Consider the following 27,537-nt stretch of genomic DNA (forward strand, 5'->3'; position numbering starts at 1 on the left):
ACAAGAAAACACATGTTAGTGTCTGAAATGGGAAGTCAAAGAGCACATCATGTGATTAATTATCTGCATAATTTTCATACTTTTCGGAATATGCAAGGCCAATTGTTGGCCCCAAGGGGAATTCTTCCAAATTCATCCTAATTACTGGCATATCCAGGAGCCTTTCCAAGGCATTCAATACACTTGGATAAGGCCAGCAGCAAGATTTCTAAACTGAAACATTTTACCAGAGTACATTAAACTGCCAACAAAATCCCTCACTTTAGTTACACTTAACCATATGTGGGGTTTTACTATAAGCAAGTGAAATTATTTAACACAAGGATCACAAAGGCCAATCTTGGAGCTACACCAACAGTATCAGAATCTCATGAAAGAGAAACAGAACAGCTTGAGGGATTTTACTCCATGTGTTTTGCTTCAATGTGCATGATTTGACTAGCGGTAGGAAGGATTCCTGTTTCAGCTGTCTTAGGTACATTAATGCCAGCCCTGCTGCAAAGCCCTGTGTGACAAGGGTGGAGAGCTGCTGGCAAGCTGCTGGCTTTGTACCATGCGGATAAACCATGGGAGAAGAGGCAGAGCCCAAGAGATGGGCTGAGCAGAAAACCCACAGGAAGGGTGCATGCCAGTGTTTTGTAATCCTGGAAAAAAACAAGGGACTTGCTTACATCAGAAAGGCGGCCAAAAGCAAGCCCCACAGTTGCCTTTGAGTTCTCTCTGTCATGCAAGGACCACTGCAGAGCAAGAAGCCTGAAATCTGCTGAGTGTAAAGCTAATCTGGAGGAAAGGGTCAGCACTACCAGAGTACACTGCATACAAGTCAGGTAAGTTTTTAAGCTAGTTATTAAATACCTTACCCAGCGCATCAAAATTGTGTCGACTGAAGAGTTCCCTTTTCTGACAGAACTTCCAATTTTTTTCCATGCTTATTTTAAAGAAGTAGGGCAGTATTTTCACAGGGCTGATTCATGGTCACATTGTGTGGAAAAACAGCTTCTTATTACTAATGAATTTCACCACTTAATGTACCTTTCATAAACCATGGCCTAGATTCCCCGGCTCCTTAGCTGTTTAATGTCTATCATGGAGTACAGAGAAGCCAAGCTGGACCAAATACTAGCATAAAACTTCTCTAATACAAATTCCCACAGTGGCAAAGCTGTTGACAAGCCAGGTTCTCTCTGTCCATCCCCAAACATTCTATTCCAAGAGAGAGTGTGAGCACTGCCCTAGGCTGGACATGTCAGAACTGGTGCACAAAGCCTGGAGGAGGCTGACACAGCTGTACCTTTGTAGGTGTCATAAGCAAGTGTCTGTGGACATGTGTGTGACAGGGAAAAGACAAGGGAAAGAAAAATGTCGGTATCAGGGATTTGCCCAAGGAGATGAAGTCAAGAGCACGTTAAGCCACAGTACTGAGATACAAGTACAGACATCAGTGAAGTTACAGGGAAAATAGCTCTGTAAGTTTTAATATCATTCAGGCACAAAAATTGCTCTAATAATATATGATAAATATTTACAAGTAGCTTACTTAGCTTTGGGATGAGTTCTATAGGAGAACTTGTCATTGAACGCCACCACCACCTGGGATCTGCACTCATGGGGCTGAGCACTGCAAGAGGCATCTTAAACCCCAGGGACAGTCTTCTTCATGTTCTTGTTTCTAAACATCAGTTCTGAAGATACCACTTTCCCTGAATGTATTAAGCAAAAGTGGGTTCTCCCATGCAGTAATGAGTCAGGGAGCTGTCTTGAAAAATGCCAAATGTGTAATTTTTGCTGGGACAAGGGCTGTATATTGGATCACAGCCAAAGAGCTGAGGATCAGGTTTCAGAGAGGAACATTATATATTCCAGTATTGTATCCCTTCAGATGGCATTCCAATAATGTCAAGGCAAAAATCTGCCAAACTTTGGCCTGTAGCACAATATCCCCAGGACATTAAATGTATTTCTTTCTTGAGCATAGTAATAAAGAAGTTCCAGAATGCTAGCTCGCGTTCCAAATATCCCTTGAATATTTCAGTTCTACCAACACACAAACAGGATTTGAGATTTCAGATAATGCTCCACAGGATTTGTAAATGCAGCAGTGAAGTATAAGGGAATGTAGTTTGTACTTGCAAGGTTGGGGTTTTTTTGTGGGTTTTTTTTTTTTTTCCTTTTAATCTGGTTTTGTTGTCTCCTTTTTTTTTTAATTTGTCAGGTTTGTGGAAAAACATCATATGAAAGGACAGTTGAAATTCTCTTCATAACCATAAGCTATCCTGTTATCCAAATTTAGTGACCTTCCAACCACTTTTATTTTCTTAGAAAATAAGGCGCATCAGAGCTGGAAGTATTTAAACTCTTCTATAATGAGTAACTTCTTCAAAACCACCTACATGACTTCCAAAGAAAGCTAGTTATGACTCTGAATTATATTATGTAGCCATGCACACATTATGCATTTGTCAAAGAGAACCAAGCACAACTCACGAATGAACAAGTGTTTTTTTTATAATCTGTAAAAATTGGAAAGTCAGGTTGAATTATGTAATGGATTTTCCTCCACTTTAAGCTTAACCAATGGGGTTTCTTTCATATATGGCATAGGAAATGGAATCAAAAAAGGAAGAAAAACGTATGGTAGGAGAAAGCTGGAATTTTTAGTAGGCAGTCAGTTTACTTTCTTATTCTCCTCATAAAACTAAATAATAACCTTTCACATGAAAAGTTAATAGATTGTATTTTAACCAAGTTTCTGAATGTTGGGACATCAGAAAAGTTCTAAGCAATTTAGAACAAAAACAGTTTTATCTCATATGGCAACTCTTTCCCTATCCTTTCAGGAAATTCAAAGTTACTTCACATTAAATTCTATTACATACATTTGAAATTTAAACTTGTAAAGGCTTGTAAAGTACTAAGTGTTAAAAATACCCCAAAACAACCAAAAAACCCCACCCTCTAATGAAACAAAAACCCCTCATCACTTACACAACAATAAAGATTGTATTTGTAGGAAATGTGACATTCATGGAACTAACAGCAGATTGCCCATATTTAAAGTTCTCTCTGTTCCTTCTCGTACAGCAGTTTCCTTCTCACTGCTGGAGGAGGCCACAGATTGGCCACACATATTCCTACATGGAGTTTAGGAAGCTTAGGATGTACTTTTTCCCTCCAAAATATTGGGATGAGTTTCTCCTTCTGGATTAACAGCATTAAACATCTGTGGATTATGCAAATTCAGACAACTTCCAGCTTGAAGAACTAAGAAAGAATTCAAGTCAACTGGCCATTTCTGGATGTAGATACTGAGTTGTGGGAAGAATACAAGTGTCGCACCAGAAAGCTGAACCCAGGTAAAGTAACCTGCAGTTTTTGTAAATTAGAACTCTGGTATGAGGGGTCTGTGAATTAGGCATTTGGATCTTGCACTGGATTTTCATCTAAACAATCTTCTCTATATAGGAATCTGCCTTGAGTGGCAGTTGAAGCAGCAAGTTTATAATATTTTAAATATACTTCCTCCCGTACTATAAATCTATTACCAAAAATAAATTAGGTCATCTACATTCTTGGGAAAATGACCCTAGGCATCATAACATACACAGACTGCAGCTCTGGAGGATATATTTGTAATTTCTGATTCTAGAAAACATGTTCTTGCACCTATATGAATTTTTTTTCTACCAGTGACACAACTCTCAGTGTTCTGCTGAGGTGAAAAGAGACTATTGAAGAAGTTACACTCCTCTTAAAAAAGATACCAATGATAAAAGTTGTTTAATGCTACCAAATACCAAAGGATAGTCCTAAACAGCTAACAAAAAATTAAGGCACATTCCACTGTGGAAGGAACCAGGGCCAGAAGCCAGATCAGTGGCTATTAACAACATGCATGTAAGCATTGCCTGGTACAGGACAAAATCAATGTGCTCTCTATTAGCATTTCTAATGATATAAATATAGAAATACATTTCTATCATCTGCTAGCATGCATGTCATTTTTCTTCTCTCATCCCAACTGGTGTTTTAGTGCTTGAGAAAAACCTGCTGCCTAATATATAATTATTAAGGACAGTTGATGCAAGATACAAACCACAGTAGAATATCCTTAAAATGTTTATTAAGTTCTTTCTTCCAGCAGTGGCTTAGAGTTTAGCCATAGTAATGTGTTGCCAAAAGCATTTTGCTTGCCTTCTCATTAGTGATGTACCAAATTACTTCTTTCCAATCACTATATAAAAACATTCATTTAAGCCAGCATGGTTTTCATTCATTTCAGTAGCAACCTCAGAGCAACATTAATATCAAGTGTAATAACACACTTCTTGTACCAGCATTCCTGGATGCATAACATGGATTTTGAATCTTACTCAAGGAAATAAAAAGTACCTGTTTCTCTCAGATAAAGTATTTTTATTTCTGTATTTTTTTTTTGTTTGGTTGGGTTTGGGGTTTTGTTTTTGTTTTTGTTTTGTGCTTCCCCCCAACAACGTGGAACCATGGAATCACAATGGTACAGTACCTGTCACGGCCTGCTGGTCATCCACCATTAACTTTAAACCTTTTCCTCGCCGCACCACACGCACTGTGTGCCACTCATTATCATTGAGGTTATAGCCAGCAAAAAGCGTTTCTGGGCCTTTGCCTGTAGGACATGCCAAACAGTCATTATGCAATCTTTAAAGCAGTTTACACGTGAACCTCACAGAGAAAGTGAGAAACAGAGAGACTGGCTGGGCAAATGTTAAAACTCACCAAAAGTCATATCAAGCAAGAAAATTACCAAGTATAAGCAAAATATACAACTACTATATACTCTATACTACAGAACTACTATATTTAAACACTTCTAATGTCTATTTAACTATGTAAACACATTGTATATGCACCAGGTTTTCATAAATAGGCACAGTCAACATGGATTTAATTATTCACTTTTCAATCTCATACAGGTCTTTAAGAAACAGGATTACTGAGCCAAAAGAACTTCAAGTGTAGATTTACAAGACAAAATTTTTGCTCCTTTATTAAAAATAATTTGGTTGGAAATAAAAAGGGGTAAATGTGCGTGCATGTGTGTTATATTTTTCTTAATCTCTGTCAGCTTCTCTGTTTGTTTAGCTTCTGTTTATCAGGACTTCTCAGAACATCATCTATTACCTGATCTAGATGACTTGCTAAGATTCAGATCTAGCACCTTCTGCTGTCTTTCTTTTTTTTTCTTCTTTTGCATTTAATGAAAAATGATTTTCTTTTCCATTTAATAGATATAGGGATTTTTTAAAATCTCCTATTTTTGTCAACAGTATAGTAAACACTTTTAATGCAAATTATGTAATAATTTATAGAAAAATGTACTTGTGATAACCGAAGTATTCACAAACCTAGGAAAAAAAGATACCTCTAATGCCCAGGAAAAGATTTCTCATAAGAAAAGGATTATGGGAATTGTCCCTTGCACTGTGGATCAAGAAGTGAGAGAGAGAGAAAGAAAAATCCTGACTTTGTGTTGTCATTGACATGAATAGATGATATACCAAGTGCTGAACCAATCGATCAAAACTCATGTGGTGACTGTCCAAAAGGCAAAGCTAATCTGCAATAAACAAATTACATTCGTGTAAAACAGAGACATCCCTGGCCTGTTTTTTCAGTTCCTATGGCAGAATAAATGCTGCTCATAATTAAAGGTTGTCAATTAAATTTTGGACTCCTCTGTGCAAGAGAGGCACAGAGCTCCTGGAGCTGGTCCAGAGGAGGGCTACAAAGATGATCAAGGAGAGCTTCTCTCTGATGAGGAAAGGATGAAAGACCAGGTCTGTTCAGCCTCCAGTGGAGATGACTGAGAGGGAACCTCATCAATGTCTATGAGTATCTGCAGGGAGGGGCCAGAGAATGGACCAGGCACTGTTTGGTGGTGCTGGGCAATGGGTCAAGAGGCAACAGGCAGGAACTGAGGCACAGGACATTCCACCTGAACATGAGAAGGAGGTCCTTACTGTGCAGGTGACAGAGCACTGGATCAGGTTACCCAGATAGGCTGTGGATATCCCCCCTCCCTGGGGATATTCAGGAACCATCTGGACACATTCCTGAGCCATGTGCTCTGGGATGAAACTGCTTGAGCAGGGAGGTTGGAGCAGATGCCCCACTGTGGTTCTTTCCAGGCTGACCCATGCTGTGATTCTGTAAAAGAGACACATTGCAGAATAACTTTTGACATAGACACATCACGGTTACCCTACATCAGACCATTACCTCCACCATACCCTTCTAGGTGTCAGTCTTGCTATGGAAGGGACATGCAACTAGCTCTGAAAAGTTCCCACTTTTCTCTTGGGATTCTTTTCCAATTCTTTTCCACAGGCTAACTGTGATGGGTGAGATCTGTTAATAAAATCAAAGCCTGAAATCAAAGCCTCCTTGACTTCAGAACTGCAGAGAGGGAAAAGTGCACTAAGAGCTTGATGTAGCTGTTCATCATATTGGGCAGTTTTCATCTCAGATGTTTTCCATCTTCAGTCAGCATTTTTTTAATTGCTACTGGTTTATTGCCTTGCTTTTATATGCAACCTTTGCTATTCTGGGCATCTCAAGGGATCTCCAGGAACAAAAATGCAAAGCAAAAGTAGTGAGAGTCTCATAACACTCTTTCTCTGTGTCTCTGTATTGACACCAAGCTAGGAAAAGTGGTTGAACCCAGCAGAAGCAGATGATTGGGGTCAACTACCTGAATCATTCTGTTCCTTAAATGTTTGCTTTCTTTGACAAGAGAAAGGCCAGTTTTGCATAAAGCTTAAGTGAATAATATACTCTTTGAATGTGCTGGTATAGATGCAGTGACTAAAACTTTAAGCAATTTCTTTTAGGCACTTCAATGGAAGTAACTTCTACCTACATTTGAGACAGCAGGTGGATTTATAAAAAATGCTGAAATAACAGGAGCAAAATCTTAGTGAAAGTCAATAGGCTTGTCTAGGCATACACCATTTAATATTACTGCAAACATATTCATACTTATTTGTTATTTAGTCCAATCTCCTTTTTTTTTTTTAATTTTTAAAGTAGTTGAACCACTTAGTCTCCATTATCTTGCTTCACATCTCTAAAAGCATATGCAATTTTAATTTACTTTCACATTAACAACCCTCTGTAGTGTCCCTTTTGTGTAAAGGTGCCTCAGTGTATATTAATATCTAATCCAAGTTGGCTGCTCACATTTACAGGCAAATCTATCTGTTCTCTTTTAATGGCTAGGGACTTGTAAACTCATCCTGTTGTAAAACTAAATGTGTTTTCCTGTGCATTAGTCTATTTTCCTTGCAAGAGCACTCTGAGTAAAAAAAAAAAAAAAAATCAGGTCAGAATTCCGTGTAAGCTGCCTGTTCCCACTGCACGCAATCCAAAAGAGGATTTAGGGGACCCCTGGTGAAAGGGCTTTAAAAAGGACAAACCTTGGTATGATACACCATGGAGGCAGTGCACTGAAAAGAGTCCTGGCTTGGAAAAGCTATCCACTTGCATGGAAAAGAGACCATTCTTTCCTGGGGCTGATGTCTAACAGAGAAAAAGGCTTTTGATTTGTCAGAGAGGGTACAGAGACGAAACTACAAAATAGCAAGGTCCAGGGTCCAGGGACTGTGTATCCATCTGTCCCATCATGCTGCATCTCTGCAAAGTAGGACAGTTTCCCATGGCAGCTGAAGAGGGAGATAAGGAAGGGTGGATGCTCACCATTTCAGTGCTAATGCAGTGCTTGGGCTGCTTCCTGGCCAAGGATATGCTTCCATACAGAAAAGCAGCAAATATGCCTGTGAGCAGAGTATTTAGGAGAAAATAATCTAAATACTTAAACACAAAAACATGTAGGAATGCCTTGATACCACAAGACTACCAGAACTGCAGAAGAAAACTCTTAACGTACCTTCTTAAATAGCATTAGTCAACCTGAAACATAGTTCATATTAGTACTATCCTCACTGACTTTCAAATATATTGACCTGAAATTAATTTAAATATCATATTGAGATCATAATGGTACAGAGTCTTCTTCTGCCCTGGCTAAAGTTCTTATGGTGAATCTACTATAAATTTGTATCTACTAAATCATTGGGTCTCCAGTCTTATTCTGACTGTACACTGATCTGACTCCACTTCATTTAAATCACACATGAGAAAGTGCTCTTAAATAAGTGTATTTAAATAAGAATTGGTATACTGACACTTCTTTTTTTTTTAAATCTATATCTCCCACAAGAAGAAAAGCAAGAGCCCCAACTAAAGCAAGAGTCCCTAACTTTGTTTTGTTTTACATGGACAGATACTATGTCATGACGGTAAAAAAAAATATAAAAGAAAGGCCTCAAAATCAGGCCTGCTCTGCTAAATTGCAAAAGTTAGCCTGTCACTTCTAAGTAATTTGCAAGTTCCTGTGCAAAAACGTTCTTAGTATGAAAATTTCTTAGCATAACAACCTATTCCTGGGTTGAAAAACAAATGCACCTGCAAAAAAAAGGGATTTGTCCCATAAGAATTAATAAAGAAAATATGTAAACAATCCAAGATTAGAGGAATCTGATAGACAAGTAGAATACTTTTTACTAACCAATAGAGTAATTGGCAAGAAAGCTATTAACCAATTAAAGTTGTACACGAGGTCTGTAAAAACTGTATAAAATGAGTTATGATAATAAAGAATTGTCTTTTCCTGCATGAAGATAATGGAGTCTCTGCAAAATTATTACAATAATACTATTTTTCCAAACTTAACGTCCCTCCAGTCCTATTTTCCATACTGTCCTTCCCCAGGAACTCATCTGTCTCTTTCTAGAGAGAACAGTTATTTTGATTCACACACCCAGCCAGCATTGGCTCACTTTCTGAGTTACTGATTCTCTCAGATGCTAAAACCTCAATCATAAACCTTTTCTGTCTGAGACAAGATGCAAACTGGGAAAAAAAAAATCCACTAAGTATTGCCTCTTGCTAAAATATGAAATTTATTATCAACATCTATGTTCACCTCTTTTCCTATTTTTAAAGGCTCAAATAACTACCAGATTTTGTGCATCCTTAGAGAAAATGGATAGTGCCAAATAAAAAAGTACTGGCACTTTTATGGCTACTGCAGTTTGCTCAGAATCCATCATGCCAATAAAATTTCTGCATCCATTTAAAAGCAGATAATTGCTTGTAGAAACACCTTTTTACAAAGCAAAATGCAGCCTGTGCAGTCAGTCAATACAGATACAAATCTTGATGGTGCAATTAATTTTGAACTAGGACATATAAAACCCCAAACACTCCCAGTTACAGGTTTACTTTGGCATCCAAAGCTGAACTTCCTTTGTTCTCAGCACATCAGTTGGAACTTAACAGCCTTTTCAAAGTTAAAGGAAATAAGTATGAACCTCCCAGAGGAAAAAAAAAATCACATTTCCAGCACACTGAATATTCTAAATGTTCTCAGGAGATTCCTTTTCTTTACTACCTTGTGAGGAGCTTATTCAGTCTAATTCAGTGCTGAAGATTTGCTGAATTCCAATGAGTCAGTCAATTAACTTTAATACACACAATTTTTTCTCTTATATATTTATCTATCCTGTGACACTTTACTTTTAACCAACTACTTGAACAGAACTGATGATGTTGAAAGAATATACTAGCTCTTGCATTGTACCAAAACATGTTCAAAATGAGTTGTCTGAATTTGGTTCTCACAATGCCATCTACCACTAAGGCATATATAAAAATGCTTGGAGCATTCAATTCTGCCATCAAAATATATATGAAACGTGAAATATAGGAAAAGGCACCATAAACAGAGATTAGCAAGGGAGACTGGTTGGTTCAGTGAATGCTGTGCTAACTAGTGGAACCCAAGCCAGATACAGGAAAATCACTACTATTTTTTTTCTTAGCATAAGAAAGATCAGTGGTTTCAGCCTAGTCTGCTAATAGATAACTGTGCATACGACAACTATCAGTATCAGGTGGCATTTAGAAAAGAAGACATTTGGGCAAGAAGACAAAACCCTGAGATCAATTAAGTTTATAGAGAATGTTACTTTAAGTCAGGATTGCCAAAATTTCAGCTAAATAAATATTTTATGATTCAGCTTGCTATGTATAACCAGCTGTGTGGCTCTGAGAGACACCTTAGAGTGTCACTGAAAATACCTGGTGCAGAACAAGAGGACCTTGTGCCATCTTAGTTATCCTGCTTTCCAGAGTAAATTTAGCATGCCTCTAATCTAGGCTTCTGTTCCAGCACTCAGCCAGACTCACAGCCACTGTGCAAACCTCACGAGGCATCTGTATCACATACCAGGCTGCAGCACAAAAAGTTCAGGAGAGATTCCTCCAGAGCAAAACACAGAAACACATGACATACAGGGTAAGGCATCTGCACCTTCACTATCCTTTCTGTGGCTGGCTGCAGAAACTGGTCTTCCAAAACACTCACTAGCACAGCTGAGCTTAAAAAGTAAATTCATACAGAGAATCAACTATCTTTTAAATGACTGGGTGTGTATCATCCCAAAATTCCCTGGGTAAACATGTTTCTTGCCAACAGAAAAATTACATTGCCTTTTAAACATCAGAAATGTGTATCAGGTTATCATTTACAACCAATTGATAAGATAACTTGAAAAAAATCTAATTGCAAGTCAAAGAAATTTTGTCCACTGTGTTTTCTTCCTGTGACAGACTCATGTGGAAAATTCCATAAGAATAGCACATTCACTGAATTGTATCAAGAAAAACATATCAATCTTGCATGGCTTGATCCAAATGCTTCAGCCCACAATAGTTTTATTATAGGCAAAATTGCTTTTGGCAATTTGGGTAATGTATTGGCAGTTAAGGGTATTTTTATCCCCCTTTTTTTTAACAAAATTTGACATTTCAGAAATTGAAATGAAGGAGATTGAAGCTGCTAATATAATTCATCAGCTTTCGTTCCAGCTGTAGAATAGATTTGCTCATATTCTTTAGAATAACAGGAATAAAATAATAAATATTTCCATCTAGGCATATCTATATTTCTCATACAGAAATGCAGAAAGCTAAACAAAATACTTTGAACATTCTACTGGCTTCCCCTACATGACCAAACTACAAACAGACTGCATTTAATATTGATCTAGTTCACTAGCAAGGAGAAGCAGCATACACAGTGAATTCACTGGGGAAGAAAAATTCATGGAAGGATATGAAAACAACCAATCCAGGAATCAAGCACCATATCCAGGTCTGAGGGCACAGAGTTTTCACTTGTTTGGTTTTTTTTCTTAAATTTCCTTTCCTGACCATGGTCTGAGTTGCTGTGCATTTTCCCCCTCCCAGCTTCGTCTTTCTTTTGGAAACTGTTTAATTTAGGGTGCAATATCACACATACTCATCCACTTATTTCTTTTAAGCTGTGAGATATTCACTGTGATGCAGCTAATGGCTGAACAGAGCCAGTGGATCCAGGTGGGAGGGCAGAACACAGGCAGATCTATTGGATTAAATTAAATCTAAGGATTCTGCCAAGAAAGGTGCTGCTGCTGACCCATTGTCTTGCGAAAACCTGTTCTCTGCAAATAGGACCAGCACTCAATTTCAGCAAGATGGAGAAAGTAAGAAAAACATCAGAAAGCAGTCAACTTTAGAGTTGCAAGTCTTGGCCCCTAGACTTCCCTGCTGGACCAAAGGATATGTAGAATACAGACATATGCTCTCAAAAGTGTGCCTTGTTGGTCAATAATTGGGTCTATATTAATTTGAACAGTATTTCCTGAAAAAAAAAAAAAAAAAAAAAAAAAAGGGTTTTGAAGTTGCAATTACAACTCTGTGAACTCAGAGCACACGAGAGGATAAAAATGATTTTGTTACTGCATTATGAAATGTCTGATCCATCTTAGAGATGTCTCTCAATGTATAACTTAAAACAATCATGGCATAAAATCAGTTGCATTTTTATTTAATTTTGTAACTCATCTATCTAAGCAAGTGAAGCACAAACAGCCCTAAGGACATGTAATTTTCCTTTTTCTTGGAAATAATGAAAGAAAAGTATCTTTTAAAAGCAGGTAAACCCAGAAGTCAGCTAGATCATTGTATTTTTCATAAGAGTGCAATTTCTCTTTCATACTGTTCTCTGAGGATCATGACTATCAGAAAATGTGCTAAAGCTACTAAAGGTTGTATGAATCTACCCCAAGGCACTGAACTAAAGCAAAGTAAATGAGCTTGAAAAATATGGTTGTTGCTTTGTCAGCTCACTGCTGAAGGTTCTGAGACATTTTCAGAAACCACAGTGACCCTGACAATTGACTTTGCTGTAGGTGAGGTGAGCATGAACTTTCAATACATGGCAATTCTATGCTAATTTAAAGAAAACTTGAGTGTAAGATTATTTACTTTGATTTGCTGCAGGTAAAGAAATGTGCACTCGCAAACATCGTGCAGCTTTACAATCACACTGTAAGGTCATATTCTGACTGGAATCAGGCTACATTTCTTAATGTGCACTCAAGACTTAGTAGTGTGAGATGGCATTCAGCAGATTCACTCCTACAAACTACTTGTGAGGCTTTTGTCAATTTGTTTTTACATTAACTTGACATGGCTACTATAATGAAAAATTCCACAAATTTTATGTTGAATATGTTTGAGCAGTTTATTTTAAGTCAAACTTAACATAAACACTTTCAATTCAATACCTTTGACTTCATTCTACCTAAGCTACTGCTGTACATTAGGAAAGCAACGATTTCACAAGCCTTCTATCCCATTTGATAACTAATTTTTTTTTTCCAATATCATCCACCATAAGCTTGTGTATTACATGAAAAAGAAAATAGGAAATTTTAATCCCTCCAAAAGACTGAAATTCTCTCATGCAGGATTTTTGCTATACACCAAGCTTTCTAATTCAAAAGCTTGTTTCAACAGAAAATTCTCTTTAGGTTTTAGTTAACAAAAACTTTGTTAAATTCTGGAGAAAAGAATGGCTGATTCATCTGGGATGAATTCATTTTTCCCCCTCTGTAAAAAGAGTAGGATTGAAAATCATGAGAACTGATGTGGGAACTCGGGAATTCCTATGTAAGATGGTACTAAAACTAACATTAACCTCCAATTTTAAGCACTACTGAAATTCAGTTCTTTTAAAAGTAAATAGCCATTGTTCAGATATGACTTTAATGGCAGCTAGAATCTCTAATATTCATTAATTCTGTATAAATTCAGTTTTATCAATACTACTGATTTGTGAGATGTGGATTAAAGTAGGGGAAAGCAGCAATCCTAAAATGAATTTAAGTTAAATTTCTCCTTTCCCAAGAAGGGTTCAATTTTTACCTCAGCAGGCTCGTTATTCATTATACCAAACCAAAAGACTCAAACCTTAAAAAACATGGAGGCAGAAACGTACATTTCCCTGTTGTGGATTTCTAGAAGCAGCAAGAACATTCCCCTACGTTTTCAAAGAAATGGAGTGTGCTACACCTGATAATCTCCATTTCCTTAAGCATCGTCTCTACAAGTTACTGTTCAAATAAGTTGCCCTCAGCTTCCAGGAGAATTTTGCTATCTCCTCTGAGCCCAAGAAATCTGGAGGAATTCTGACTTGGAAGAAGGATTTCACAATAAGATGGCTATCTAAATAACTTTTATAATCTGGATCTTAATCACTGTCATTCAGCTGATGAACAAATAAACAAAAAAGACCAAGAGACAAAGATGCTCCAGGCAACAGATGCTGCTGATCTCCATATGTACCCTTAGGAACCTGAAAAACTTGTGCTACTTCTTTCCACTTAAACCCAGTGAAGTAAAAAATAACCTAACTTACAGCAATCGTTGTAGAAAAGGTAGTACACATTTGATTATTTCTTTTTTTTTTTTTTTTTTCACTGAGAGAATTGGAATATTTGTTGTACATTGGCTAGATTATAAGTGACAACAGGAATAAAAAGCAGAAATAACTTTGACACAAACTTAGCCTTTCTGACACTGATATTGACTGTGCCCATTTATACCAAAACCATGGCTGTCAAAACTTGTTACATTTTAAAATATAAGTAAGCAAAAATTAAGTATGCTTATCCATAATTTACCTTTTTATAGAAAAAATCTTTATGTTTAGTTAAATTAACAGGAAAAAAACCCATTTAAATATTTCTTTTTACTCTTATATCTTGCACAATGTTCTTAAGAATAAGCAGATTGGAAACTAGCTAACATAGAAAGAAAGAGAATTTGGACTGTGACTTTATTTTAAGAATAAGGTCCTCTTAATTTACAGGTGTCTTCATCCCAAAACCAGTTGTTATAAAATAGTTACAAGTAAATCTCACACTCATATCCTTTATTTGCTGTTTTCTTTTTTGTAACTTAAATGCTGAATTATAACATTTTGCCTAATTAGGAGTAATGGTAATAATATTTAAATGTTTATTATTATTGATAATTTAATTGTTTTAAAATATTTTTATAATCATCATGGATCAAAAAGCACAATTTTGTTGACACTGCTTATTCTTGGATACTTCTCGGCAGACAGGAGTCAAGGAAGGAGGACTAAAATAGACATTCCAGATTGTTTTCAGAAATTACAAATGGATGAATACAATGATCAGCCTCCACTGACTTTGATGGCTATATTCTTGCATACCTAAGTAGAAAAGGACAGCCTTAGTACATGGAATGGTTTTTAACATTGCAAGAATCTCTCCAATGCTCTTGTGCCATTTATCATCTCTTTAGGAATGTGCTCAGCGTCAGCAAGAGACAATTTTTTATTTAACAAAACAAGTAACCTTCTTGACAGAAGTGCCTACTTGCACTTTCTTAAGGTGTGCTCTGTATCTTGATTTATGCAATTTTAGGGAATCAAGAATCCATGTTGCTGACTTTCAGAAGTAGTGCTGCTCTTATTCACAGCCAATTAGCTCGTCAGCTGAGTTCCTAAGTGTCTTGTATCATGTCAGTGATGCTGTCAGCTGTCTCCTGGTAGCTGGAGATGCAAGAATACTTCTTCCCCCCAGAGCAAATGGTGTGGTCGTTTTCTCCTAGGAAACAGCAGACTTGCTTTCAAGCTGCTGAAATGTTACACGGCAAAAACTGCAGAGACAGTTCAAAGTATACCAGTAACCACAACAAAAATTCAGCAGGTAATTTGCACCAATATTCAACAATTATAGTGTTTACATTTTGGTAAAACTGTAACTCCTTAAATGCCAGTGTGCATGATAGTTATTTTTCACTTCTGATCCAATTTCCACAAGTCACATATAAACAGTTCATGGCATGTAAGTGAAGATGGAATTGTTGACTTACCTATTTGAGCTTTCTTTTCCAGACAGATCTTACTACTAGTAAGAAAAGCCTTAATGTGCAGAGACAGAGAGGAACTTTTAACTAATGAAATTTTATTTCTACATACATGCACTTCACTCCCTGGAGGAAAATCTCACAGAATATAAAATGAATGAGAAATAATACCCAAGAAATAGTATAAGCTACGTGAACCACAGCTTCCTTTTTTCTTTAATTGCTTTTTCTCATTCCATGTCTTGGTCTTCCTCTTGTGTCTTGTTGCTTCAAGACTGCCTAGACAAATAACTGCTGAAGAATTCCTTGTACACTTCCCAAAGGGGACTGCATCTCAGAAAGCCAACTTTATCTTGATGTCTCAGCTCAACAGAGCAATATCTCCTTTGAAGTGACTTGTCTGATGGATTGAAGCCTAGAAATCAGCTGGAAGGGAGCATAAGTTAACCTCTTGACATGTCGTGCAAAAAAGTAATGTGCTTGGATGGAAATTTCAACAGCTACCTGAATATAATTCATTAAAGTTATTGTCAAGAAGAGATAATAAGGAAGCAGTTATGTGGTTCCAGTAATAAGCTACTGAGTGCTTAAAATGTTATGATAGATGTTTCATGCATTTTAATAGACATAAATGCAAAATGTGCTAGATACAGAGTAAGTGCTTTTAATATAAGTAACTGCTCATCAGTGACATGCACTGGGTAGATGTTTTTAATGTTATCAGCTCTTCAAAAAAAGCACATTGAAAATGAATTACTGTTCTTATAACATTAATGAAGAATAATGTTGTAGCTGAGAGCTTGCTAGGCTCTTTCATCAAGACTATACTTAGGAAATGATGCCTTGCTGCAGAGAAGTGAAGCAAGAATAAAAGAGCCACCTTTCTGAAATAGCCATGGAGTTAAAACTAATACATACTTACACAAAGGTTTTTTTGCACATGCAGCAAAGGAGGGGCCATCAAAATGCCACAGGTTACTCAGAAACCGGATTCTGTGAACTTGTATTTATGCAAATAGGTGGACAACCTAATTTCTGTGCTACATATGGAAAGGACAAAAGCTCTATGGCCATGTGCTGTTCTCTAGTGTTTATAAACAAATTTCACTGGTCTTAGAGCTGAAAGAGTAAAATAATTCCTTACCAGGACTTTATTCCAGACTTCCAGCAGAACAAATATAGAAATGTATTAAAATAATTTTGATTTATGCAAAATTTTAGTTTGGCACCCTTGTCATTTTTCCTTTCTTTCTTTGATTGAAGAAGAGGGAGCCAAACATTCTCTAAGCAGCTTGGCTCTCCTCATCACACAAAACTGAAAAATAGGATCAGATCTGACTCTCACTGAAATTAGTTGCACTTTTTTCAATCATTTAGAAGTAGCATCTATTAATATGAGAGGGACAGACAGAAACTTGGCAGTTCCCATCAACATATGCCAGACCTACTGCAATGCTCACTGGCTGTGCTAGTGAGAACCAGACACCCCATTCCAATTTCGCTCTCTTTGATTCTGTTTCCTCTTTCCCTTATTTCCTACCAAATGCATGTCCATTCTATTACCAAAAAAAAAAAAAAAAAAAAAACAAAAACAAAAACAAAAACGCAAACTGTTATTCTAGGAGTTCTTTACAGGTGCATATTAGGACACAATGACAGCTGTGAGCATGTGATGTGCTGATCAGAAAAGCAGTATCTACCTGCAGAGAGATGGCAATTTGGTTTGTTTTCCTTGAAAAGTTCTTGAGATAACATAGCACCACTGAATTACTAAGGCTTTGTTTTTGGAAAAAGTCCTATTCACTTACTTAAGAGATTTAAATGCTTTCTAAGGTAAATTGTTAATGATTTTAGTATCTTTTTACACTGATTTTTTTTTAAAGCCCCCAACTATTTTCATTCCTTAAACGAAGTCTTCTAAACAGGCATTTTTATTCCCTGAAAATAAGTCTTAAAACTGTAGTGTTACAGTAGAAAGACTGGGGTGTTTCTCCATAGAATTTTAATTTATAAGAACTTCTAGGTGTTTTCTGCAAACATATTAATAAATGTTCCTCTCAAGAGCATTATATCTTTGAAATAGAGAGTCCTAAGAAACAAAGACAGAAAAAGCAAAGAAAGATGTTTTTACAGGAAATCTGATAGTATTTTTAGTCTGTGTATAAATTTAGAAACATTATCAACTCACCAGTTACTGTTTTTTTTCTTTAATACTGAATGCCAAAAATTAATTTATTTTTTAAAGAGCTACAGACCAAAATTTCTGGCCAGAATACTCTTATTACTAAGAAAAACAAACACATAGATATATATTCACAATGCTTAGTGAATATAAAAGAGTCATCTTAATTAATGGCTTAACCTAATTTGACTTGATTTGTCAGTTAATCAAGAAGGTTTTTTGAGAATTTGTTGAAATATTGGCTTGTGTCATCTGCTGCCATCTGTGTGTTAACACTCTAATTTTCATGGAATCTGATTACAAAGTCTAGAATGACTGTATACAACCCAGTTGATAAAAGATTTGTATTTTTTTTCATCCTAATGTTTCTGAGTCTGTGATTACTTTCACTAGCAATTTCCTGTTGCTCTGAATACAGGGTACAAACTAGTGATGAAATAATTAGGGAAAGAAGTTGCAAATTAAGCTGGGAAATGGCACATAAGACCAGCTAGTTCAGCACTGTGCTTTCAAGAGCAGCACAGAAATGCAGAACTGCTCTAACACAGTCACAGCTTCCATTGATAGATGTGTTTGGGACTTCTGGAACTGCAAAAACAGCCTTATCTCAGAAAGTCCATGATGTATTTCCATTTCATTTAAAAAATCAATTTATTAACCTCCTGCTGCTTCTTCTGGCTGTATAATCATATATTTATAAAAATACATTCTCTCAGGTATTTTTTTTCCTGGCACTCCTAGCTGCCCCGTGTAGGAAAGCTAATCCATACTTGTAATCCTCCCTGTTGCAGTGACCTGTATTTTCCCCATTTAAGTTAATAATGAGGAACGGGAACTGAGCACACGTGGAGCGCTCAGGAAGTGGATAAACCATGACTGCATAATAGCATCATGCTGCTTTCTCTTCTGGTCTTACCTCTTCTCCCCACAGCTACTCTCATCCACGGGGATTTCTGGTCACTTTTGAGCACTGAACTGTTTCACGAGAGCTATTTGCAATGACTGCACAATTTCTTCAGCTCAGTGGCACCACATTCCATTGCTGCACTGGCATAATTAAGGTGATTTTTTTCTAGCATGAATTACTTTGTGTGTATTGCTGTTTAATTCCACCTACCACTTTACTGTGCAGTCATTCAGCATTTTGGAGCCTCAAACATAGCATTTCATTTGATTTTCTTAAATAATCCCATTGTATTTGCAAATAATATCATCTCAGTGTTCATCTTCGTCTCTCAATCAGTTATGAATGTGTTAGCAGAGATTCCTGTGGGAGCAGTTGGGAGCAGAGCTTTACTGTGGAATGACTGCCATGGCAGCCCAGTGCACTAATATGAATGACATTACATTAGCTTTTACATATTTCTTCTCCAGAAGAAAATATTATTCAATTCCTTTGCTATTACTGATTAGAACAGGATTCCTTATTATCCCTGCAAGATTTGACTGTAACACCCACCTTCTGTCATGGAAAAAAATTGTGAGGATAATTTAAATCATCAGTCCTGAAATGTGATTAAGTCATCTTGCTTCTCAAAAGCTAAAGGAAGAAAGCTTAAAAGTAAAATAAGAAAAATTTAGGACCTGCCATACATGAAAAACTTACTTTCAAGAGCTTCTCCTCATTAAAATATTTAAAAGGCCTAGTCTACTACTTCTGAAAAGTTCTTTTATGAAAGATTTGCTAGGACCAGTATGAGCTAGATACACATAGCTCCCTTGCATATAAATCAGGATTTATTAATTCAAGACAGTCTATTCTTGCAGATCCAGCACATGCTGGAGGCTGCTTTGTCCCTGTTGGTAAAATGAGACACTACATGCTTGCAGCAATCTCTGCTTTCCTACCCTCCAAGAGTCCTCTTGTCATATTTACTCTTTTAGAGGATCTCCCACTCCCTGCTCCCCTTTTAGAGCTCAAGCTGAAGGATTAGAGGGAACATCTTCAGTCCACTTCAGGCTGTTCCCTTGGGCTTTGCTTGTGAAACTTTGGCAGCATTCCAGAGCTCAGAGCCCATTGATATATAACCACACTGTGGCCCTGACTCAGATAGCCCCAAATATCCACCAAACTGACAACTATCTATACTTGCCACAGCAAAAGTTAAAGTATACATTGAAATATCACAAATGGAAAGTCTATTAATTTGAGCAATCTTAAAAGGATTTTTGAAAACATTTAAGTGGTAGTGCTAAAAAAGTCTTTACTTGAATGTTTAACTAATGATTTTCACCACCAATTAGGGCAGCTAATTTTCAAATTTACATAAATAGACTTGTTTTTAAGCTTTTACTGTTGCCTTACTGTGGTTTTTGCAGAGCACATCACTGTACCTTGAGAAAGCCACAGGTATATTACTATTGTGTGTTTGATTAGTTAAACCAGATATATCTTTAAAATACCATGAGTAGAATGTGTGACTTAAAAAGACAAAAGTAAGGTGGAGGAAAAGAGTGAAAAGACAAGAAAGAGGCATGCACACAAAAAAGGAAAACATCTATTTTCTAGTAAGAGAATTTGAAATAATACTTTACTGATGGCCTGCCAGGAGACTAATGGCAATTTTCTCCTCTCTTAGTTTCATCACTGTCTTTTCTTAGTCTCATCTATGTTTGCAAGAGCAAACATAGATGAGGTTTTATAAGGAACAAGTAGAACGAAGGCACAGAAATAAACTTTATTGCTGTCATTCATGTAGGTTGAAAGCAGTGACAGAGCAAAGCCCTCAGTCCCCAGCAGCCAACCTGGAAAGCTTTGTCAGGGAGAAAGTAAATATCACAGACCCTTAAATGGTCAGCCAGCATCTAGAAAACCTCTTTTTTCACTTTAATGAAGGTTTGAGCTTTTTTACTGCTAATCTGATTGTCTCCCATACCCCAGCTAAGCAGGTTCAGGCAGGGATCTGGCTTTGACAAATTATATGTGCAAGACTCTTTTCAAGAGTTCTCCATAATAAGCTAGTTGATTCAAGTTTTCTTATGCTCTTTGTTAGTTCAAGATTTCTTAATAACTATAACTGGATAAGGGGTAAAATTAGAAGCTTTTTAGATAACTTGAGCATTTCCCTGCAAAATTCCTGTGCTAACCAAAACATAGACTTGAGATGAGACATCAGTATATATCACAAGAATGATTTTCTCAATCACTCACTTAGTGAGAGAACTCATTCTTGGAAGTCCAATGTGCCTTCACTGTTACCTTCTCAGAGCCCTGCCTTGAGCCAAATTATATCCATGTGAAATTTCCCAAAAAGCCACAACATAAAATGAATTTCAGACCTTGTTTTCTTATGTGAATGTCCCAAAAGCACAACATCCCCTTAGCTGGCATCTCTTAATACATATCCTCTTCATGATACTCAATGGCTTTTCCTCATGCTTGAAACCCCCTAAAATTGGGCATCAAATATTTCCTAGGTTCAACATCCAGCTTGTTTTATAAGTCTAATTCAGAAGAGAATAATTGTGATGTACATAACGGAAGGTGCAGGCATTACCCAGAAACCTTCCAACATTTCCCTTCAGCTGTCTGAAATATCACTTCCTTAATTGATATAGATTAAGCATTCCACATCTCAAGAAGTGGCATTTCTGCCTTTCTGTACATAAGATTCTGTACATAACATCCTTTTCCAGGATGTTTTTGCTTAGATGTAGGCCAGAGGAATTTATTTTGGGATAGCATAAATCTGTGTTGCTGAAAATAACAATGGACTCTTTCTACTAGAGATTGTTTTTCTACTGTTCCTGTACCATCCTGCCTCCCCCTCCTCCCGTTTTATTCTACAACAGGTGTCAGAAAACTGCAGCAAGTCAAAATTAACAATTTTGTTAATGGGTCACTTTAGTCAAATTCATCATTAAGACAGTTGAACCTTTTGTGCTGGCAGCAAAGCAATGGACAATATAAGAGCAGGACCAGCAGACAGAAAGAGAGTTAGAAAGACAGAGTTTTAAAGTAAATGACAGGGTTTTTTTTTTTAGAGACAGATGAAATTCGACAACACAAAACCCGAAGAATGGTATGCAAACTTTTGAAAAATGATCAGCAGGGCCCTGCTCGTTCACTTTACTCTCCTATCATTCAAGAAACACTACTTTTCTCCAGAGCAGGTGGGCAGGCAGACTGCAGGAAGAGGAGAATGGCTTTGGAATCACTGCCCCAGCTGTGTTGCTCTCACAGGGTATAACCTATGCAGCACCACTTCTTTCCACTCTATATTTAACAGAGAAAGAGAAATTAGAGATGTTGCTAAGATGATGCAACGGGCTTTTGTGGCTGTACATAATAAATGATGGGCTATCCCTTAATGACTTCAGCCCTTCTGATTAGATTTCCACAGGCAGGCTCTTTTGCTTTTAAACTTGAACTTTCTTCCCAAGCTGAGCTGTTTTCAACCTTTGTTCCAAACATAGTTCCTGGAACAAGACAGGATGGTCTTAGTGCAGCTTCAGGACTGAGCATTGAGGACTCCAGTGAGAGTCTCTGAGTAAAGCAGCAGTTTTCCCTTTTTTTGCATGTTGTCTATTAGCAACTAGGAGATTGTAATCAGAATTTGATTGAATAGGACCAGGTATGCTTTTAGTTTTGTTGCATAGCAGAAGATCCTGTTTTTCAGGAAATTATATGAAAAGGAGCCTTTAAATTGATATTGCTGAATGAGAAGGAATCCAATGATTTCCTGTTCTAAATCTGCAAAGTTTAGGCAAAGTTTCAAAAGAATTATTTATAATTATTTCAAACTTTATGCCACAAACAGAGGGAAGTTCCTGATTGAACTTGCAGAGGAAGTACCCTGCTGATTTGCTGCCTGTCCTCTATGATAAAACTCCCTTACATATTTTTTGCCAGGCTGTCAGCCACTTTTAATGAGGGAAAGATCAAAACGCACGTAATTTATAAGCACTCTGTAAGAAAACAGGTGAAGAACAAAATCTCACATTTTAGGTGGAGCTACAAAATTTGATCATTTTAAGGATTTTCTACCGCCAACCACAGCAAAAAAGAGAGAAAATAATATATTCTAATAATTCTTTTCACCACATAGTAGGAAGTTAATACATGGAAATGTATTAATGATTTGCTTATCACAGTAGATTTAGGAATATCCATAAAAGCACCACTGAAGATTCTGGATTTTGCAATAAAATGGAGTTTTACAAGCAGTAACTTTCAAAAGGATGTATAGTCTTCTTGTAAGATTTTCTGCTGCTTAAAATTCATGTGCACATTGAAAATATAATGTAATTGAACACCATTGCTGGTACTTTAATAGATACAATTCTCCTCTTATTTACCAATAATCTGACAAAGCTACTTGTCATATCCTTGATTTGTAGGATACTTTGACAAGAAATAAATGCTTCAGTAACAGATGCTTCCAAATAAAATAACTTAATCATCTCTAATGTGCACATCTGCAGAATAGGAAAATTTTAAAAGAATAAGCGTACAAAACAAGGAAAAAAGATTAAGGGGTATAGAGAAGAACAGAGAATTGAAATGGCATGAGAAAATAAAATGAGAGGAACAATAAATTATACAGAGAATGGGTGAATAACTAGATAAACACAAGAACAAGGGTTGCATGTAAAATACAACCACTGAAGGGGCACTTCGCTAGAAGAACAAACAGAAAACTTTCCAAGCCCAGAAAACTCTTTTTAATTTATAAAGGCAGACAACCAGCTTGCAAACCTGGTTCACACATTCCCTGGGGAATTGTGTACACATTTACTACCATGGTACTCTCTGCTCCCTGACATCCTACAATTCATAATAATTTCTTCTGACAGTTATACATTTGAGTAAAACCAAATTCAGTGCCATTGCTCTGTGAGTTGTTGCCTACAGAAGCAGAGCTGTGTACTGGAAAATTAACTTAAGTATCCCCTGCACTGTGTGCCACAAGCTGAACAAGCTTTCATAGCACCCTTCAAAAACGTGTTCTGTATTTTTTTATATTGAATAAAAGTATCAGACTGGGAAATGAGAGCCAGCTATTTACCAATTAAAATTATTAGTGGTATAATGCATCAATTAATTAAAAAAAAACCCTACAGTCCTATTTGGCTAACACATATAAAAATATAGCAAATTTATTTTCAGAAATGATAGCAATGCAATAATAACAATAAAACCCCTCACAGTCCAAAATATTAAATATTGTGTAAGACTGCAGATGTCAGGGACAAAAGCATACTGAATATCAAAATCAGCAGCCTGGATTTTTTCAGATACTAATATTTTGGAATAATTAAAAAAAAAAAAAAAAGAGAATTTAATTTAAGTAAAGATTGTAGCTTTTAAAGTAACAACAGTGAAAAATATGAAAATATGGCATACCTGTATTTGTTCACAAATAATTCAGAAACTGTTATTGAACTGCAATGGAAGTTTTGTTGGGATGATGTTCTGTCTCTAAGAAATACTAGATAAAAAACCCATTCAATTCAATAAGATTCACAGCTATTTATAATTTATGCTTGATAGTTTGCAATTAAAGGGTAACAGTTCCTTCTTTGGAAGGGAGAAGTATTTCAGGCTTTTACATATATATATTTAATATAATTTATTTTCAGGCAGTTTTTAAGGCTTAGTTAATCAAGTCTGTATATAATATAGAAAACTTCTGCAGCTATCAATTTATTTTTTACAGAATGATCAATGCCAAAAAATGCTGTTGTATTCATATTACTTAAAACAACAGAGTTTACTGCAGTCTTAATTTTAAATGAGTTCCTCACCCTATGAACACTAATATGGAAACCACAGCAGCTATTTCTGTTCATTAAATTTTTCCCTTTCTCCTGGTGTCAGCCCCAGCACTGACCTACATGTACCTGCAATTTAAATGGACCATTTAATTCACTGCCTGACAGACAATTTCATTCTGTAAACTTGTAGCTCTGAAGAACACAATCAAGTGATTTAAGGATGTAGAAACCAAACATTTCAGCAATTTTCTATTTTCTGACTGACATGAGACAGAATTTCCAGTGATGTATGGTTTTATGGGCATACTGATCTTCTAACCTAGCACAAAATATTTAGCATGCCACATGTTGTTAATGAAACACAAGTTTAATAGTGATGTCATACCTGATTAACACTGTAATATTTTAAAAAATTTTTGTCTTTCAAACAAGGAAGACCCCAAAATGCCACCTCTTCTGCAAGACAGGACATCAGCTAAAGGTGAAGGGATGACCATGTGTAGAAAATGTTGCTGCCATAATCTTAGCTCTGTCAGCCAACACTTATGCATTTGATCTGCAGACAGCAGAAGACAGGCTTCAGGAGAAAATGAGAGGACAAAGAAGTGCAGTATTTTATTCCCTGTGTTTATAATTCACAGGAGGAGAAGGTGCTTACATTTTCTTTTTCTTCTCTCAAGCTTGTTGATGTTCAGCTTAAGTTTTTCGTGTTCTTTTTTTTTTATTTTTAATTGTCTCTCCAAATTCAAAACGCATATATCAGGATTCATCCTGACCTTAACTGTTACTAGGTTAGCCGTAACACATAACTCTCAGTCCCAACACTGAGTCACTAACAGGACTAATTTCTAAGTAACAGTTACAGTAAATGGAAAAAAATTTTCAGACATGAAAACCAGATTTACTTCCATCAACCTAAAATCAGGATTGATACATATCCAGCTCTCAGCAGAAAGAAGAGAGGCACTCAACTATCACAGTGTTTAGCAACTTTAATACTCCAGTTCTGGATGTTGTTGCTTTGAAACAAATTATGTCCCACTAAACCTCATTATATTTCTAACAAGCATTTTTAAGGACTACTTAGAGCAATAATTCTCCATAATCTAAACATTTGGATATAGACGTTTCTCATGAAACATCTGGTTGCTGGAAAACCCCAATGCAGATAAGAAAGCATTGTAATACTTACCATACTGAAAGCTCACAAAACCCTGCTCAGGACACACTAGCACCAGAGGGAGATGGAACTAATCACTTAAGTTCATTTCTAACAACAAAACCACTATAAACAAACTATAAAGAGAAATAACTTATGAGTACTTTATACCAAGGGTATTTTGTAGAGAGGTTATGTTGCTTCTGTATGAGACCAAGAACTTATAACTGCTAATCCAACCCCGCAGATACATTGCTCCTCTTTTCAGTCCTCTGATTGGAGGCTTATTTGTGTTTGCAGATTCTCTTTTGATCCAAAACTTGCTTAAAAATGAAGCCTAGAAACCATTTAAATGTATCTTTTACACATCATTTAATCCAAAAAGATTAAAATATAAGAACAGCTGTTATATTGTGGCTTTATTCCTAGAGGGTTTCCTTATGTTGGTAACTGTGTTTTCAGAGGGATTTTCTGATTTTATTAAGGAAGTTAAGGCAAAAGCAATATTGCTTTTCCTAGGAAAAAAAAGAATTTACCAGCAGCAAGGAGTCTCATTACAGTTCTGCCCAAAAAGCTGCTTATCTTACACTTGTTTTTTTTCTAAATGAGGTTTCATTAGTAGAAAAAACAGTGTCCTGTGGAAGACCAAGAAAATGCTTCTGAAATTTTTCATGATTTTATATATTTTAGCAAGTGGAAACAGGAAATATTTGTGTTTATAAGTGACAATTTTTTTACTTTTTTATTATTTTCTTTTTAATATGAGGATGATATTTTTATGCCTTGGTGATTACAAGCATTTCCTTATTATGCTGAAGTCTCTCTGAATTTAAGAACAGTTTAAATTAAACACATTTGCCTCAATTTTTTTTTCTGCTTTTTAATACAAATGCTATGTTATTTGTCTTGTAAAAATTATTAATTGAAAAATCTATTAGCAAACGACACATTAAGAATAACTTCAGATCCTTGCTTTTCTTTATGGGTTATAAAACTATTAACGAATGTTATGTTAATATACTTTAACTCTTACCAACTACAAATTAAACCTGTGCAGTTTCTTGTTTAGCTTTTTTTTTTTTTTTTTTTTTTTTTCTGTTTTCATAAAGCCAGTTTTCTGGCTTGCAAAACCTGTTAGGAAGGGAAACAAAAAAAACCAACCCAAAACTCAAGTCTACCATACTTACTATCAGTAATTTTGTTGACACCATTCAGGAATTCCATAGACTCAAAATAAAATCACAGTCCTTTTTCTCCTTTCAGAATATAGCCTCTTAATCCAAATAATATCAGAGAAGTTAAAATTTAGTCCATTCATCTGGCAAATGTTCCCCTCTGTTTCATAAACATGCATATCACAGAGAAAAATTGTTCAATTCAAGGATTTTTAACATAATTAGAGTGTAAAAAATCATCATAAAAATACAGCCATTTTCAGCCTTAATAATGTCCTATTTGCAATGTATCACATTTCCATAAATTGAAGATTTAGCAAAACCAAATTGTGCTATAACCAGCCAGTAAAAACAGCTTATTGTCAATGGAGATTGTAAACCAGAATTTTTTGTAGTAAAAACTATTATGTTCCAACAATCTAACCACGAGTTAAAGGTAAAATGTCAGGAAAATTAGAAGGAGGACATGAGGGGAAAAATGTGTAGCAGCTTATTAGAAATGCTGGTTCAAAAATTCTATGGCTACTGTAAATAAGAAATAGCCTATCTAGAATAATACAGTACTACAGGCACCATTTCCTCCAGGCTTGTTAACAACCTGTGGAATGCTTACTTTTTAATATTCTGGTTAATGTCACATCCCATGGGAAGGACAAAAAACAAGTGCTAAAGTATATGATGACTTTTTACACAATGATAATTAATCATCACATTTCGTTAATAAATTATCAAATGCTTGCAAGCTGTCCACAATCTTTGCCATTCTAGTTTGCATATTTTATAATGGTGGAATAACATTTTAAAAAGTTTGAATAGGCACTTACTGGAATTACAGTTAATCCTGATACAGTCTAGATGGGGAAGAATAGATGAAAAATGAAAATTTATCCTTCAAGGTAATAGCTGCAGACATCCAATAAAATCACAGTCCACCCTTCCGGGGACAGACACATGCAAATATGGCCACTCCATATCATCAG

At 36.1% G+C, this 27,537-nt stretch overlaps 1 protein-coding gene across 11 annotated transcripts in view; it reads right to left on the reverse strand.

Annotated features, from left to right (window-relative positions):
* NRXN1 (neurexin 1) overlaps positions 1-27,537 on the reverse strand; it is a 667,911-nt gene that overhangs the window by 355,614 nt on the left and 284,760 nt on the right. For 7 of the 11 annotated variants that reach the window (XM_066316362.1, XM_066316361.1, XM_066316355.1 and 4 more), the window contains 2 exons: positions 27,382-27,408; positions 4,523-4,645 (listed from right to left, as the gene is read on the reverse strand). In XM_066316362.1, coding sequence (XP_066172459.1) covers positions 4,523-4,645; positions 27,382-27,408 — 150 coding nt within the window. The remainder of the gene's footprint in view (positions 1-4,522; positions 4,646-27,381; positions 27,409-27,537) is intronic. The other 4 variants (XM_066316365.1, XM_066316363.1, XM_066316360.1 and 1 more) reach the window with 1 other exon arrangement.

The sequence above is a fragment of the Sylvia atricapilla genome, chromosome 3 (assembly GCF_009819655.1).
Source record: "Sylvia atricapilla isolate bSylAtr1 chromosome 3, bSylAtr1.pri, whole genome shotgun sequence".
Taxonomy (NCBI): domain Eukaryota; kingdom Metazoa; phylum Chordata; class Aves; order Passeriformes; family Sylviidae; genus Sylvia; species Sylvia atricapilla.